General features: G+C 40.9%; 1 protein-coding gene across 1 annotated transcript in view; it reads right to left on the reverse strand.

Moving 5' to 3' along the window:
* ift22 (intraflagellar transport 22 homolog (Chlamydomonas)) overlaps positions 1–13,090 on the reverse strand; it is a 47,783-nt gene that overhangs the window by 30,333 nt on the left and 4,360 nt on the right. Inside the window, exons 2-4 of the mRNA XM_068010022.1 lie at positions 12,763–12,845; positions 8,997–9,086; positions 4,842–5,044 (exon numbers count right to left, since the gene is read on the reverse strand). Of these exons, the coding sequence (XP_067866123.1) occupies positions 4,842–5,044; positions 8,997–9,086; positions 12,763–12,845 (376 nt within the window). The remainder of the gene's footprint in view (positions 1–4,841; positions 5,045–8,996; positions 9,087–12,762; positions 12,846–13,090) is intronic.

The following is a 13,090-nucleotide window of genomic DNA, read 5'->3' on the forward strand; positions in this document are numbered from 1 at the left end:
GCCTTTTAGGGACAAAGAGGGTAATATATGCTTAGAGGCTCAGGGAAAGCTGGAATACTTAATGAGTACTTTGCATCAGTGTTCACTAAGGAAGTGGAATCTGACAAAATATTGGTAGAAGCAGAGAGAGTCGAGGAAATCGATAGGGTAAAAATGGAGAAGGTGGTGGAACTGGAAAGAACTGGCTATGCTTAGAGTAGATAAGTCATCTGTCTCGATGGCTTGCATCTCAGGTTGCTAAAGGAAGTGGGGGTGGAGATAGCGGTAGGGCTTGCCATAATCTTCCAATCCTCCCTAGATATGGGGGAGATGCCAGAGGATTGGAGAGTGGCAAATGCGACACCCTTATCCAAGAAAGGGTGCAAGGACAGTCCTAACAACTACAGGCCAGTTATACTCAGTCAGTTATGGCACAGAAGGAGGCCATTCAGCCTAGAGACCATGCTGGCTCTCCATAGAGCTATCCAGTCAGTCCCACTCGATCCCTGTAGCCCTGAAAGTCTATTTGCTTCCAGCAGCCATCCAATTTCCTTTTGAAGTTATTGATCATCTCTGCTTCCACCATCCTTGTGGGCAGCGAGTTCCAGGTCATTACCACCCGCTGCATAAAAAAGATCTTCCTCATATAGACTTAATGGCACCGTTATAAAGAGCGTGCAGGGACAGAGATACCTGAAGATGCATGTACATCGATCTTTGATGGTGGCAAGTATATTGAGAGAGTGGTTAGCAAAGCATATGGAATCTTGGCCTTCATAAATAGAGGCATACAGTACAAAAGCAGGGAAGTTATGCTGAACCACTTCAAATTCCTCCAACAACACTTCTTTTATCTAGTTCAATGGCCCTCAAGCATAGATTTATGTTTGCACATAGATGCTGGTAACACTCAAATCTATCTTTCCAACAGTCTTTGACTCCTCTGCTGCCTCTGTGTGGTCAGATTGCTCATTCAGTATTGGATGAGTTGCAATTTCCTACAGCTACAATTGGAACAATCAAAGCCATTGTTTTCAACCCAGCCATAAATTTTACAATTTTCCTTGCCACTGATTGCTTTCCCCTTCCCAGCCAATGTATTAGGCTAAACCAGACTCATTACAAGCTCAGTTTTATTGACCCCAAGCTCAGTCCCATATTCTCTCAATCTCAAACAATGCCTACTTCCACCTCTGTAACATTACTTACCTTCGCCCTTATCTCAGTTGCTGAAACCTTCACTGATGCTTTTGTCACTTCTACACTTGATTGACTATTCCAGTGCCTTCCTGTCCAATTTTCCAACTGCTACCCTCCAAAGACTTCAGCCATTTGAAAAAGCTGCTGCACATACCCAATCCTCCAGCACGTCCTGGTCACTCATCACTCCTGTCCTCACTGACCTACATTGATTATTGCCCCCACCACCCTCCCACCCAAACCTCAAGTTTAACATTCCCATTGTAGTGTTTAAATCTCTTCAGATATTACCATCTCTTCTCCAGACCCTTCAACCCCTCCCACTTACCCCCACTACTGGTGGCAGTACCTTCAGCCACTTCAGCTCCAGATTCGAATTCTTACTCAAAACCCCTCTGCCTGTCTACCCTCCTAAGAACATAAGAATGAGGAGCAGGAGTAGCTGACCTTCTGCCTCAAATTCACTCTCCTGCCCACTCCCAATATCCTTTGATTCCCTGAGACCCCAAAAGTCTGTCTAGCTCAGACGTAAATGTACTCAATGATGAAGTATCCACCACTCTCTTGGGGTAGTGAATACCAAAGATACACAACCCTCTGAACGAAGACTTTTCTCATCTCAGTCCTAAATCATCGATCCCTCCGTGTCTAGCCTATCAAGTCCCTTCAGAATATGTGTGTTTCAATGAAATCACCTCTCATTCTTCTAAACTCCAGAGAGTATAGGCCCAATTTACTCAGCCTCTCATCATAGGACAATCCTCTCATCACGGGAATCAATTTAGTGAACCTTCGCAGTACTGCCTCCAATGCAACTGTATCCTTTCTTAAATGTGGAGACCAAAACTGTGCCCAGTACTCCAAGTGTGGTCTCACCAAAACCTTGTACAATTGTTGCAAGGCTTCCTTATTCCTATACTCCAATCCCCTTGCAATAAAGGCCAACATGCCATTTGCCTTCCTAATTGCTTGTTGTACCTGCATGCTAACTTCCTGCGTTTTTGTACGAGTACAGCCAAGTCTCTCTACATCAACATTTGCAAGTTTCACACCTTTTAAAAGATATTCTGCCTTTTATTCGTACTACCAAAGAAAATAACCACACACTTCTGCATATTATGCTCCATCTGCCACCTTGTTGTCCACTCACTTAACCTTTCTATATCTTTTTGCACCCTCTGTGTCCTCCTCTCATCGTACATTCCAACCTAACTTTGTATCATCAATAAACTTAGATACATTACTCTCGGTCTCTTCGTCTAAGTCATTAATATAGATTGCAAATAGCTGAGGTCTCAGCATGGATCCTTGTGGCAATCTATTAGTTATAACCTGCCTACTTGAAAATGTCCCGTTTATCCCTATTCTCCACTGCCCGTCCGTTAACCAATCCGCTATCCATACTAATGTATTACTGCCATCTGAGCCCTTATCTTGCGTATTAACCTTTTCTGTGGCACCTTATCAAATGCCTTTTGGAACTCCAAAAATACTACATCTACTGGTTCCCCTTTGTCTACCCTACTATTTACATCCTCAAAAACTCGAATAAATTTGTCAAATGCGATTTCCCTTTCATTAAACCATGTTGACTCCATCTGATAATACTCTGACTTTCTAAGTACATTTTCCTTAATAATGGTTTCCAGCATTTTCCCGACCACTGATGTTAGGCCAACTGACCCCTAGATCCCTATTTTCCCTCCTGCTCCTTTCTTGAATAGTGGTGTTACATTTACTAACTTCCAATCTGCTAGAACTGTTCTAGAATCTGGGAATTTTTGGAAGATCATAACCAGTGCATCACTAGCTCTGTAGCTACTTCTTTTACAATTCTCGGATGTAGGCCATCAGCTTCTGGGAATTTGTTGGCTTTTAGTCCCTTGGATTTCTCAATACTTTTTGTCTGCTTATATTAATTACTTTAAGTTCCTCACTCTTATTAGCTCCTTGCTTACCCTCTATTTCGGGTATGTAAATTGTGTCTTCGACTGTGAAAACGGACACAAAATATTTGTTCAATGTCTCAGCCATTTCCTCATTCCCCATGATAATTTCTCCTGCCTCTCCCTTTAAGGGATCAAAGTTTACTTTAGCTACTCCCCTCCTTTTTATATACTTGTAAAAGCTCTTACAATCTGTTTTCATATTCCTGGCTAGTTTACTCGCATTCTATTTTTCCCCTTATCAACTTTTTGATTGCTCTTTGCTGGTTTGTAAAATATTTCCAATCCTCAGGCACATTACTATTCTTTGCAACATTATAAGCCTCTTCTTTTAATCTAATACTATCCGTAACTTCCCTAGTAAGTCATGGATGGATCTTTCTTGCGGAGTTTTGTTTTTTTAATAGATAGTATTTTTATTGAAAATTTTGAATTGTTTCTTTAAATGTTTCCTACTATTTACTGCCATACTACTATTTTATTTGCCCAATCAACCTTAGACAGCTTAGCCTCTTCTGATTTAAGACCCTCTTTAAACCTACCTCCTTGGCCAATCTCCTTCTGTGGCTGAGTGTGTATTGTTTTATTACATCTCTGTGAAATGCACCAACAGAAGACACCCCACCTAAATGGATTGTTTGCTGTGTGTAAGAAATTTACAAATGGATATGGATAGGTTAGGTGAATGGGCCAAAATTTGGCAGATGGAGTTTAACGTTGTTAAGTGTGAGGTTATCCATTTTGGTCAGAAGAATAAAAAGGCAAAACCTTCAGGTGCTTCGGTGCAGAGGGATCTGGATGTCCTCGTGCACGATTCGCTGAAAACTAGTATGCTGGTACAACAGGTAATAAGGAAGGCAAATGGAATTTTGGCATTTATTGCTAAAGGAATAGAGTATTAAAGTAGGGAAGTGTTGCTCCAACTGTACAAGGCATTAGTGAGACCGCACCTGGAGTATTGCGTACAGTTTTGGTCCCCTTACTTGAGGAGGGAGGTAGTTGCACTGGAGGCAGTTCAGAGGAGGTTCACTAGATTGATTCCAGAGATGAGGGGCTTGTCTTATGAAAAGAGATTGAGCAGTTTAGGACTTTACTCTCTAGAGTTTAGAAGAATGAGAGGAGATCTAATTGAGGTATATATGATGATTAAGGGGATTGACAAAGTAGACGTAGAGAGGATGTTTCCTCTTGTGGGGCAATCTAGAACAAGAGGTCATACTTTTAGGATAAGGGGTAGCAGATTTAAAACGGAGATGAGAAATTACTTCTCTCAAAGGGTCGTGAGTCTGTGGAATTCACTACCCCAGAGTGCGGTGGATGCCGGGACATTGAGTAAATTTAAGGAGGAGATAGACAGATTTTTAATTAGTAATGGGTTGAAGGGTTATGGAGAACAGACAGGAAAGTGGAGCTGAGGCCGAGATGAGATCAGCCATGATTGTATTGAATGGCGGAGCAGGCTCGAGGGTCTGAATTGCCTACTCCTGCTCCTAGTTCTTACATTCTTGTGTGTCCATCATCTTTTATAGATGGAAGGATGCCAACCATGGTGAAGTGGCTTGGGATGTTTTTCTATGTTGAAGGTTGCAAGTTGTTGTATTTATCGGGGTCATTTTACACTATGGATCCTGTTCGTTACAGGCCCAGGGAGGTTGTTTGCAGGAGGCATTCCACCTTTATCTGTTATCGAGTGTAATGCAATTCCTTTACACTTACCCAGGTTAGGCCGCCCTCTGCCAGCTGCTGAGCTTGGCTTGTGGTGAGCAACTAGAAGACACTGAGAGTCATGCAACCGCTGCTGCTGCACAAAGGAGGAATAGAAAGTCTCAATCTCCTTCAGGTGGCTGGGCACATCAACATTAAACACAATGACAACTCCATTGGAATCCTTCATTAAAGCTGGCCAGCATGTTTCAAACCTTCAAAGAACAATTTCACAAACTTACATTAATTCTGATAGTAACGTGAAAAGAGAAAATACATATAAACTGTAAATGTGGCAGATGTGTTAACTATTCATGCATATCTCGACTTGAAATGTTACAGGTTAAATTAAATAACGATTAGCAATCATTTTCAGACTAGGTGAATAATTTTCCGTATTTTTTTGAAGGATAAACTTATGGAGTTTGGGTCCCATTCCCCTCACATTCCTTTTGCAAACTGCATAGAATATATGCACAGAATCAGGCCAATCAATTCTGTGCTGATGTTTATGCTCCACACAAGCTGTCTCTTACATTACTTCACATCAATGCTATTTCCCTCAATCACTCCACCCCAGGCAATGGTTGAGGTGAAGAGTATGATGCATTTAATGGGAGGCTAGATAATCACGAGGGATAAAGGAATAGAGGCTTATGCTAATAGATGAGCAAGGATGGGAGGAGGCTAGAATACAGCATAAACATCGGCTTGGACTGGTGGAGCCGAATAGAAACATAGAAAAATAGGAGTTGACCATTCGGCCCTTCAAGCCTGCACCGCCATTCAATACGATTACGACTGATCATCCAAACTCAGTACCCTGTTCCCACTTTCTCCCTGTTTTTGTACTGTATATTCTATATATGTATTTTGTGGAAGCAAGTTCCATATTCTCAGCACTCTCTGGGTAAAGAAGTTTCCCTTGAATCCTTTATTAGATTTGTTAGTGACTACCTTATGTTTCTGGCCTCTAGTTTTGGGCTCCCCCAGAAATGGAAACATTATCTACATCTACCGTATCGAAACCCTTCATAATTTTAAAGACGTCTATCAGGTCACCTCTCAGTATAACATAACCTACATTCCATACAAGTTGAATTTAACTTCGCTGCTTTTGAATTCTAATCCTCCAGAAATGAATGCCAGTGCTTGGTTTGCATTGTTTAAGTCTTTGTTAACCTGCAATGTTACTTTTAATGAATTATGAATCTGTACCCCTAGATCCCTCTGCACCTCCAGCTCATTTAGTCTCTTAATTTCCAAAGAATATGTGGCGTCCTTATTCTTCCTACCAAAATGCATCACTTCACACTTTTTTATATTGAAATTTTTTGGCCATTTACATGCCCATTCTGAAAGTTTGTTAATGTGATCTTGTATTTTGTCACAGTCTTCAACAGTATTAATTCTAGCTCATATTGACATCTTCCACAAATTCTGAAATTTTTCTTCCGATTCCTAAATCCCAGTTATACAAATTATGGACAGTAGTCCCAGTACCGATCCTTGTGGAATACTACTTTCCACCTTCCAGCAATCTGAATAAAAACTTGAACCCCTACTCTCTTTTCTGTTTTGTTGCCAGTTTGCTATCCATTCTGCTACATGTCCCTCACTCCACATGCTCTGACCTTAATCGATTGAAAGTCTATTCCATTACCCTCGTCTACTCTTTGTTACTCCTTCAAATAATTCAATTAGGTTGGTCAAGCGTGACCTCCCTATTGAAGTATGTGCTGACTACTCTTATATTTTTGGTTTCTAGATGTGCTTCTATTATAAAGATTCCAATATCTTTCTCATCGTCACTTTGTAATTGATTGGTCGGCAGTGTATGAGCAACAAGACTTAATTCCAGTTTCCAACTTTTCCCTGACTCAACTACAGCGGATCCTTCCTCAGCCACGTCCAGCTGGGATCGAGAATTGCCCATTTGGGGGACCCCAATTGCTCCCATTCCAGGACAATGCACACTACAACTGCTAATCAGCTTATAATGTTCTATTGAGATTGTATGGGGCAATTTAACCAGCGCCTGATACACTTCCCGTCTACATGAACAAGGCCAGACTGACAATGGAATATGGCCATTCATTTCCAGATTACTCAGCACTGTATTTGTACAGACTTGTCAACAGTGGCGCAGTTGGGCGGCGCAGTGGTTAGCACCGCATCCTCACAGCTCCAGCGACCCGGGTTCAATTCTGGGGACTGCCTGTGTGGAGTTTGCAAGTTCTCCCTGTGTCTGCGTGGGTTTCCTCCGGGTGCTCCGGTTTCCTCCCACATGCCAAAGACTTGCTGGTTGATAGGTAAATTGGCCATTATAAATTGCCCCTAGTATAGGCAGGTGGTAGGGAAATATAGGGACAGGTGGGGATGTGGTAGTAATGTGGAATTAATGTAGGATTAGTATAAATGGGTGGTTAATGGTCGGCACAGACTCGGTGGGCCGAAGGGCCTGTTTCAGTGCTGTATCTCTAAACTAAACTAAACTAAAAATATGGGAAATCTGTGAGATTTTGAAACCTGAGTGTGGACTCATGACTGTTGTAAGTTAAATCACTAGACATTGCCGAGTAACTCCAATCAGAAATTATAGACACTGAATGACTTGTTTGCACTGACAAACTCCCCATTGTGGCTACATCCTTGTAGTAAAGTAAAATAAATGAAGCAACCCACAATGAGATAGATCAGCAGTGAGTGTGTGCTATGCAATAATATGAGAGAGCGCACCATCATGGTGTGGGTGAGAGGTGGGCTGGGGCCCGGATGGACATTTTCTACATGAAAGGTGCCATGTAGGATACAGATGCTTTTACTCCTACATTATTTAAATCATAAAATGTATTTATCAGCTCTGTGTAATTAGCAGGCTAAAGCGTAAACATGGCAGTCAAAACTTTGTTCAACAAGTGTTTCAGGAAGTTGAGTCTTTCAACTTTTGTAAGAAAATTGTGGATGATAATTAATGATAAATATATTAAAATCACATAATAATTAGGTGGAAGAAATGTGAATTGAGGCAGGATAAATGTGGTGATTCTGACACTAAAGTGATTCCCAATATGCCACATAGAATGTGTGATGGGCATCGGGATTACTTTCAGTTCTTCTCCAGCAACACATGCATCTTCCTCCAGATAGGAAGAGTAGAAATAAAACAAAACACACCCGATCATTCAATAAAATTGTTGGTATGACATGTTAAGTGCAGCAGACTCCAGAAAACACTCAGAATACATTATCCTCACTAGTGAATCAAACACCTGAGGAGACTAAAAAGGCGCAACAGGAACCCTTTTCTCTGGCTCTTATCATTGCTGCTTTGGTTGACACCAGAGCAGGCCAGTGAAGATTCCACGTCAGGTTCCCTTCCTCTCTCCACCCCAGGATAAGATTTTGCCTGGCTTTTGCTAGCAGCAAGGCAGCTGAAATCAGATCTGAGCCAAGTAGAAGAATTCAGACCTGCACCAGCCATCCACCTGAGCTACTGCCCATTTTTTTATTTTTCATTTATTCATTCTCAGTGGTTGAGTCATAGTCATTTACAGCACAGAAGGAGGCCATTCAGCCCACTGAGTACACCTCTATTAAATCTCTCCTCAATCTCCTTTGATCTAAGGAGAATAACCCCAGCTTTTCCAACCTAATCATGTAACTAAAATCCCTCATTCCTGAAACCATTCTGGTAAATCTCCTCTGCACCCTCCCAAGGACCCTCACATCCTTCCTGAAATGTGGTGACCAGAACTGGATGCAATGCTCCAGTTGGGGTCTATTAGAGCTTTATAAAGGTTCAGCATAAATTCCCTGCTTTTGTACTCAATGCCTCTATTGATGAAGCCCAAGATCCCATATGTTTTACTAACCACATTCTCAATATGTTCGGCCACTTTCAAATGCACATGCACCATGCCTCCCTCCCTTCCCCAGGTCCCTCTGTTCCTGCACTCTTTAGAACTGTGCCATTAAGTCTATATTGCCTCTCCCTATTCCTTCTGCCAAAATGCATCACCTCACACATGTCAGTATTAAATTCCATCTGCCATCTGTCTGCCCTTTCTGCTAGGCTATGTATGTCCTGTGTTAAATCTTTTTCCTGAGGGAACAGAACAAATCACACTGCAACTGGCAAATTTATTAATTCTACTGTCTTCTTACTTCTGATCACCAGAGCAGTCCCAGAGTTCCACTTCACACCCAATATTTTTTCCATTGGCATTCACATTCGGACATTCATACTCCAGGATCCTAAAGATGAGATGACTTTCATTTAGTATTAATATACATAACTTAAAGTACAAAAATACTGACATTCAAAATTATCCCAGGCTGAACAGGTCCTGTTGAAGGACATTCAATACCTCATTTCTCCATTTAATCTGTTTCATTGCAATTCTTAAGTTTTCCTTTATCTTTAAAAATAAATTTCCCTGTTAGAATATTTTAAAGTGGTTTAAATAGTCAAGTATCCCAGCAGGCTTTGCAGCCAGAAAATAAGAGGGAGGAAGTGGGTGGGGATTGAATTTTGTTTCTGGTGCTTGTGAACAAAGAAGCTTAGAGCCAAAGAGTCCTGAAATTCCCTTTGGCTGTAACTTCGAAGAGAAGAGGTGATCCTTACCTAGATGAGAAAATTGGTTGCTGGGAGACCCAAATACTAAATGGGAAAAAAATGGGAAACTGCACTCTGCCTGTAACATTTTGAAAGGTAAATTCCTGAAAGGTACAGACTGTGTCTCCAGCCAAGGTAAGAACAGAAGCCACCACAATCCTATGGTCTGCTAAAGCAGAGCTAAAATGACAGGATAACTTATGAATAAAAGATAAGAACAGAGAAGTAAATGTGCAGTTGAACAGTATAAAGATAAAATAAAAACAAGAAATGCTGGAAATTCTCAGCAGGTCTGGCAGCATCCGTGGAGAGAGAAGCAGAGTTAACGTTTTGGATCAGTGACCCTTCTTCGGAACCCTTTTGCTTTTATTTTAGTGTATAAAGATAAAGCTTTCCTCCATTGAAATCAAGAATTCTTGGGATGGTCAGAAGTCCACAGCCAAACAGAAAGCCTAGAAGTCAGAATAGATCACTCTGTAGGCTAGGATAAGTCTGTATGATTTGTATCTCACCTCGTCATTAATACTGTAAACCAATAATGCAAGAGCAATATTGCTATCAGTCATTATACATTAAGCTAGTTGTTTGAAACCACTCAAGCCATAATCTCTCAGTTATTGTTGCAGGACTAACAACCCTTGGTTGCACCTCGGGATGTTACACAACATTAAAGGCACTATATAAATACAAGTTGTTGTTGTTGACAGTAAGCATGGTAGAATTTATTGGTCTTTCACTGGCATCGCCTGGGTTGGAGTCGAGAACAGGTTTGAAATAATAGGTGTTAAAATAATTGACTTATTTCCAACAGGAAGAGGGAGAAGGGAACTGAAAATAAAGAAGGGAAGAAATAGCCTCAGATCGGGGAAGAAATAGCTTCCAAACTAAGAGAGGGAGAAGGAGTCAGTAGTTGCCCTTCAGGACTGAGAGCACAGCCATGCCAAGTGCACCTGAAAAATATGTTGAAAAATCATTAGGGTCATGTATGCCCCTAATAGAAAATGCAAAGAACCTAGAACAGCTAGATTTGATTAACCCAAGAAAAGCGTGTGAAAAAGAAAAATTGGAAAACTGTGGTCAAACTATGGCAGGGACAAACAGTAAAATTTAAAAAGTAACTTGAAATGGATTGCAACCTCAACAAAAGGTTGATGGAACAAAATTTTGGAAATAACCAATTACACCAAAAAAACCATTTACATTAGAATATTGACTGTGTCCATAGATTACCTTCAGAGTAAAAGTACAAATAAAGTTAGGAAATCAGTAACATGTAACGTCAAGCAAGAAAACAGGAGGATTTAAATAAAAAGTAGGAGGAAAAAGGTAGAGAAATTAACCAGTGCCTCAAGTGGGGTCCTTAAACAACAGGGGAACTGCTATGGCTCTGGAGACACTGCAGATTGTACACTGTCAAAAAAAAAAACAGAAGCTGGAGGAAAGTGTGAAGCAGAAGAAAGGCATGATGTAACTGTCAAACTCACTTACCAACAAGATAGTTAAAGCAGTTATTCTTCAAGGCAAGTGATAAGCTCTAAAGAACTAGCGAAGGCAGTTAGCGAGTACGAGCAAAACAGGGAGCAGCAGAGGGTCTGAAACCAGGACCTCCTGACATACACCAGACTCCCCAAGCAGCGATGACAGCCACATGTGTAATGAAAAGAGATGCGCAGGTATTGTGGGTTCTGTAACAATCCCTTGGGTCCCTGTGTGAAAGTGTGTGAGAATATGTGGAAGTTTTCTGACCTACGAATGTTTAATACAGCTATAAATCTGTAGTCTTATCTTTGATGTTGGAAGTATTTTAAGATATATGTATACACATGAATTTTTTGGGATACTTTGAGCCACATTTTTGATTTTGAACTTATTTAAAATGTGTGAATATTCCTTGGGCGAGCAACCTGGGAATATTAAATTTGGCATTGAGTTGGCAGCCCATTACAGGGGTCAGTATTTTTAAAAGGCACATGAAAGTTTGAATCTGGTTGTTGAGTATGTTCATTTAATTTAAAATTTTGCACCCAGAATTGGGGAAAAACTTTGTGATTTACATTTGGAGTTAAAGACTCTGCCATGAATTTATTTTGATTGACGTTTACTTGTGCAACTGTGGAAAAACTGGAGAAGTTTGTTTTCTTAAAGCAACAGAGATAATATTTTGTTTTGAAGAATTATAAGTTGCTACAGTGTCTAATAGATTAATCTGAACTTTTCAAAGCATTTTGTTTTCAATAGATTACAGCTAAAATGCTTTTCTCTAAAATCATTCTTAGGTAAATTGGAATAAGTCACCCAGCACAATTCACCAAAAGATACCAATGTACATTCTAGTGAAAGACAGGGAAGTGTAGGTGAGAATAATGAATTGATAGTGTTCTTGGAAATGTTTGAGTCCTTGTCTATACTGAACAGTAAGAAACTGCATTTGATAGCCTGGCCACCACCCAAGACATTTGGACCAATCACCTGTCTCGAAAACATTTTTGCTTTGTCCTTTCCACCCACATTCCTCCATTTCAGAAGGCAGGGCCCTCTGCTTCGGTCATACCAGGAGGAAGGACAAGAACAGAAGCAGAGCATTTTTTCTTTTTAAAAATGTGTCAGTTTGAGGAGTGACTCGGAATGAGTGGGATGCTCACAGAAAGGGAACGGTATTTGATTAATGATTAACAGCTTAATGCCATATGGGTATAAATATCGGCATGTCAAGAGCTTGTCAGGTAAAATGAGTTAGAGGATTGATGGGGCAAGGGCATTTATTTTGCTTTGAGTACAATAGCCTCGGAGACATGTAATATTAAACATCAGCTCGCCACACAGATTTCAGAACAAAGCCAGATATTGCAAATTTTGAGCTTTAGTCTTATTACATTTACCATCTTCCTCCCCCTTCCTCTCCTGAAGTTTCACAGATGCCAGCAACCTTTCATTACCGCGGCCATTCTTTGTGTATTTCCCTATAGTGAACACTGGCAGGCTGTGGGAGGCATCACAGACATGTCTATCTGGGCTTATCTGACATTCAACAACATTTCCAGCAGTGACTAGATGGCAACCTGAAGCAGGAAGGACCTCTGGCAGATTTTCTCTCCCTCGCCTGTAGTTATTATAATCCGTCTGCCACTTGCGCTCTGATAAGCAAAAATGGCAGCCTCATGGTGCACGCGGCTCAGTCACAGTGCTGCTTTGAGGAACAGAGGTGTGTCATAAGATGGTAAACATATGCTGTCTGCCTGGCAACTTTATTTTATCTATTGTAAAATATACTTTTGTAGAAAGTGTTTTTAAATGAGACATTAAGTACTCACACACCTGACACCCTGAGTTGGGCTGTAATCACCACCAATAGCTTCAGATGCATCAGACAGAAAATTTGCCAGAACAGTTTTCCCACTCTGTGAATGACAAATCAGGAACATGTATAAAATATAGTGAGCATATAATCCTTCACGAGCTTAGTGTGGACCATTGCATCAATATTATGACCTTAATGGAAACCTGGCTGAGGAATGATGACCCCTTAGTGAAGCCTCCTCACCTGGACATATCTTCCACCACCTGCCCTGTCAAGAAAGTCATGGTGGCGTGTGGTGTTCATCACCAGATCACTCCTTGGCCTGACCCCCCACTCCTCTAGTAC

Source organism: Heterodontus francisci, chromosome 30 (genome assembly GCF_036365525.1).
Source record: "Heterodontus francisci isolate sHetFra1 chromosome 30, sHetFra1.hap1, whole genome shotgun sequence".
Taxonomy (NCBI): domain Eukaryota; kingdom Metazoa; phylum Chordata; class Chondrichthyes; order Heterodontiformes; family Heterodontidae; genus Heterodontus; species Heterodontus francisci.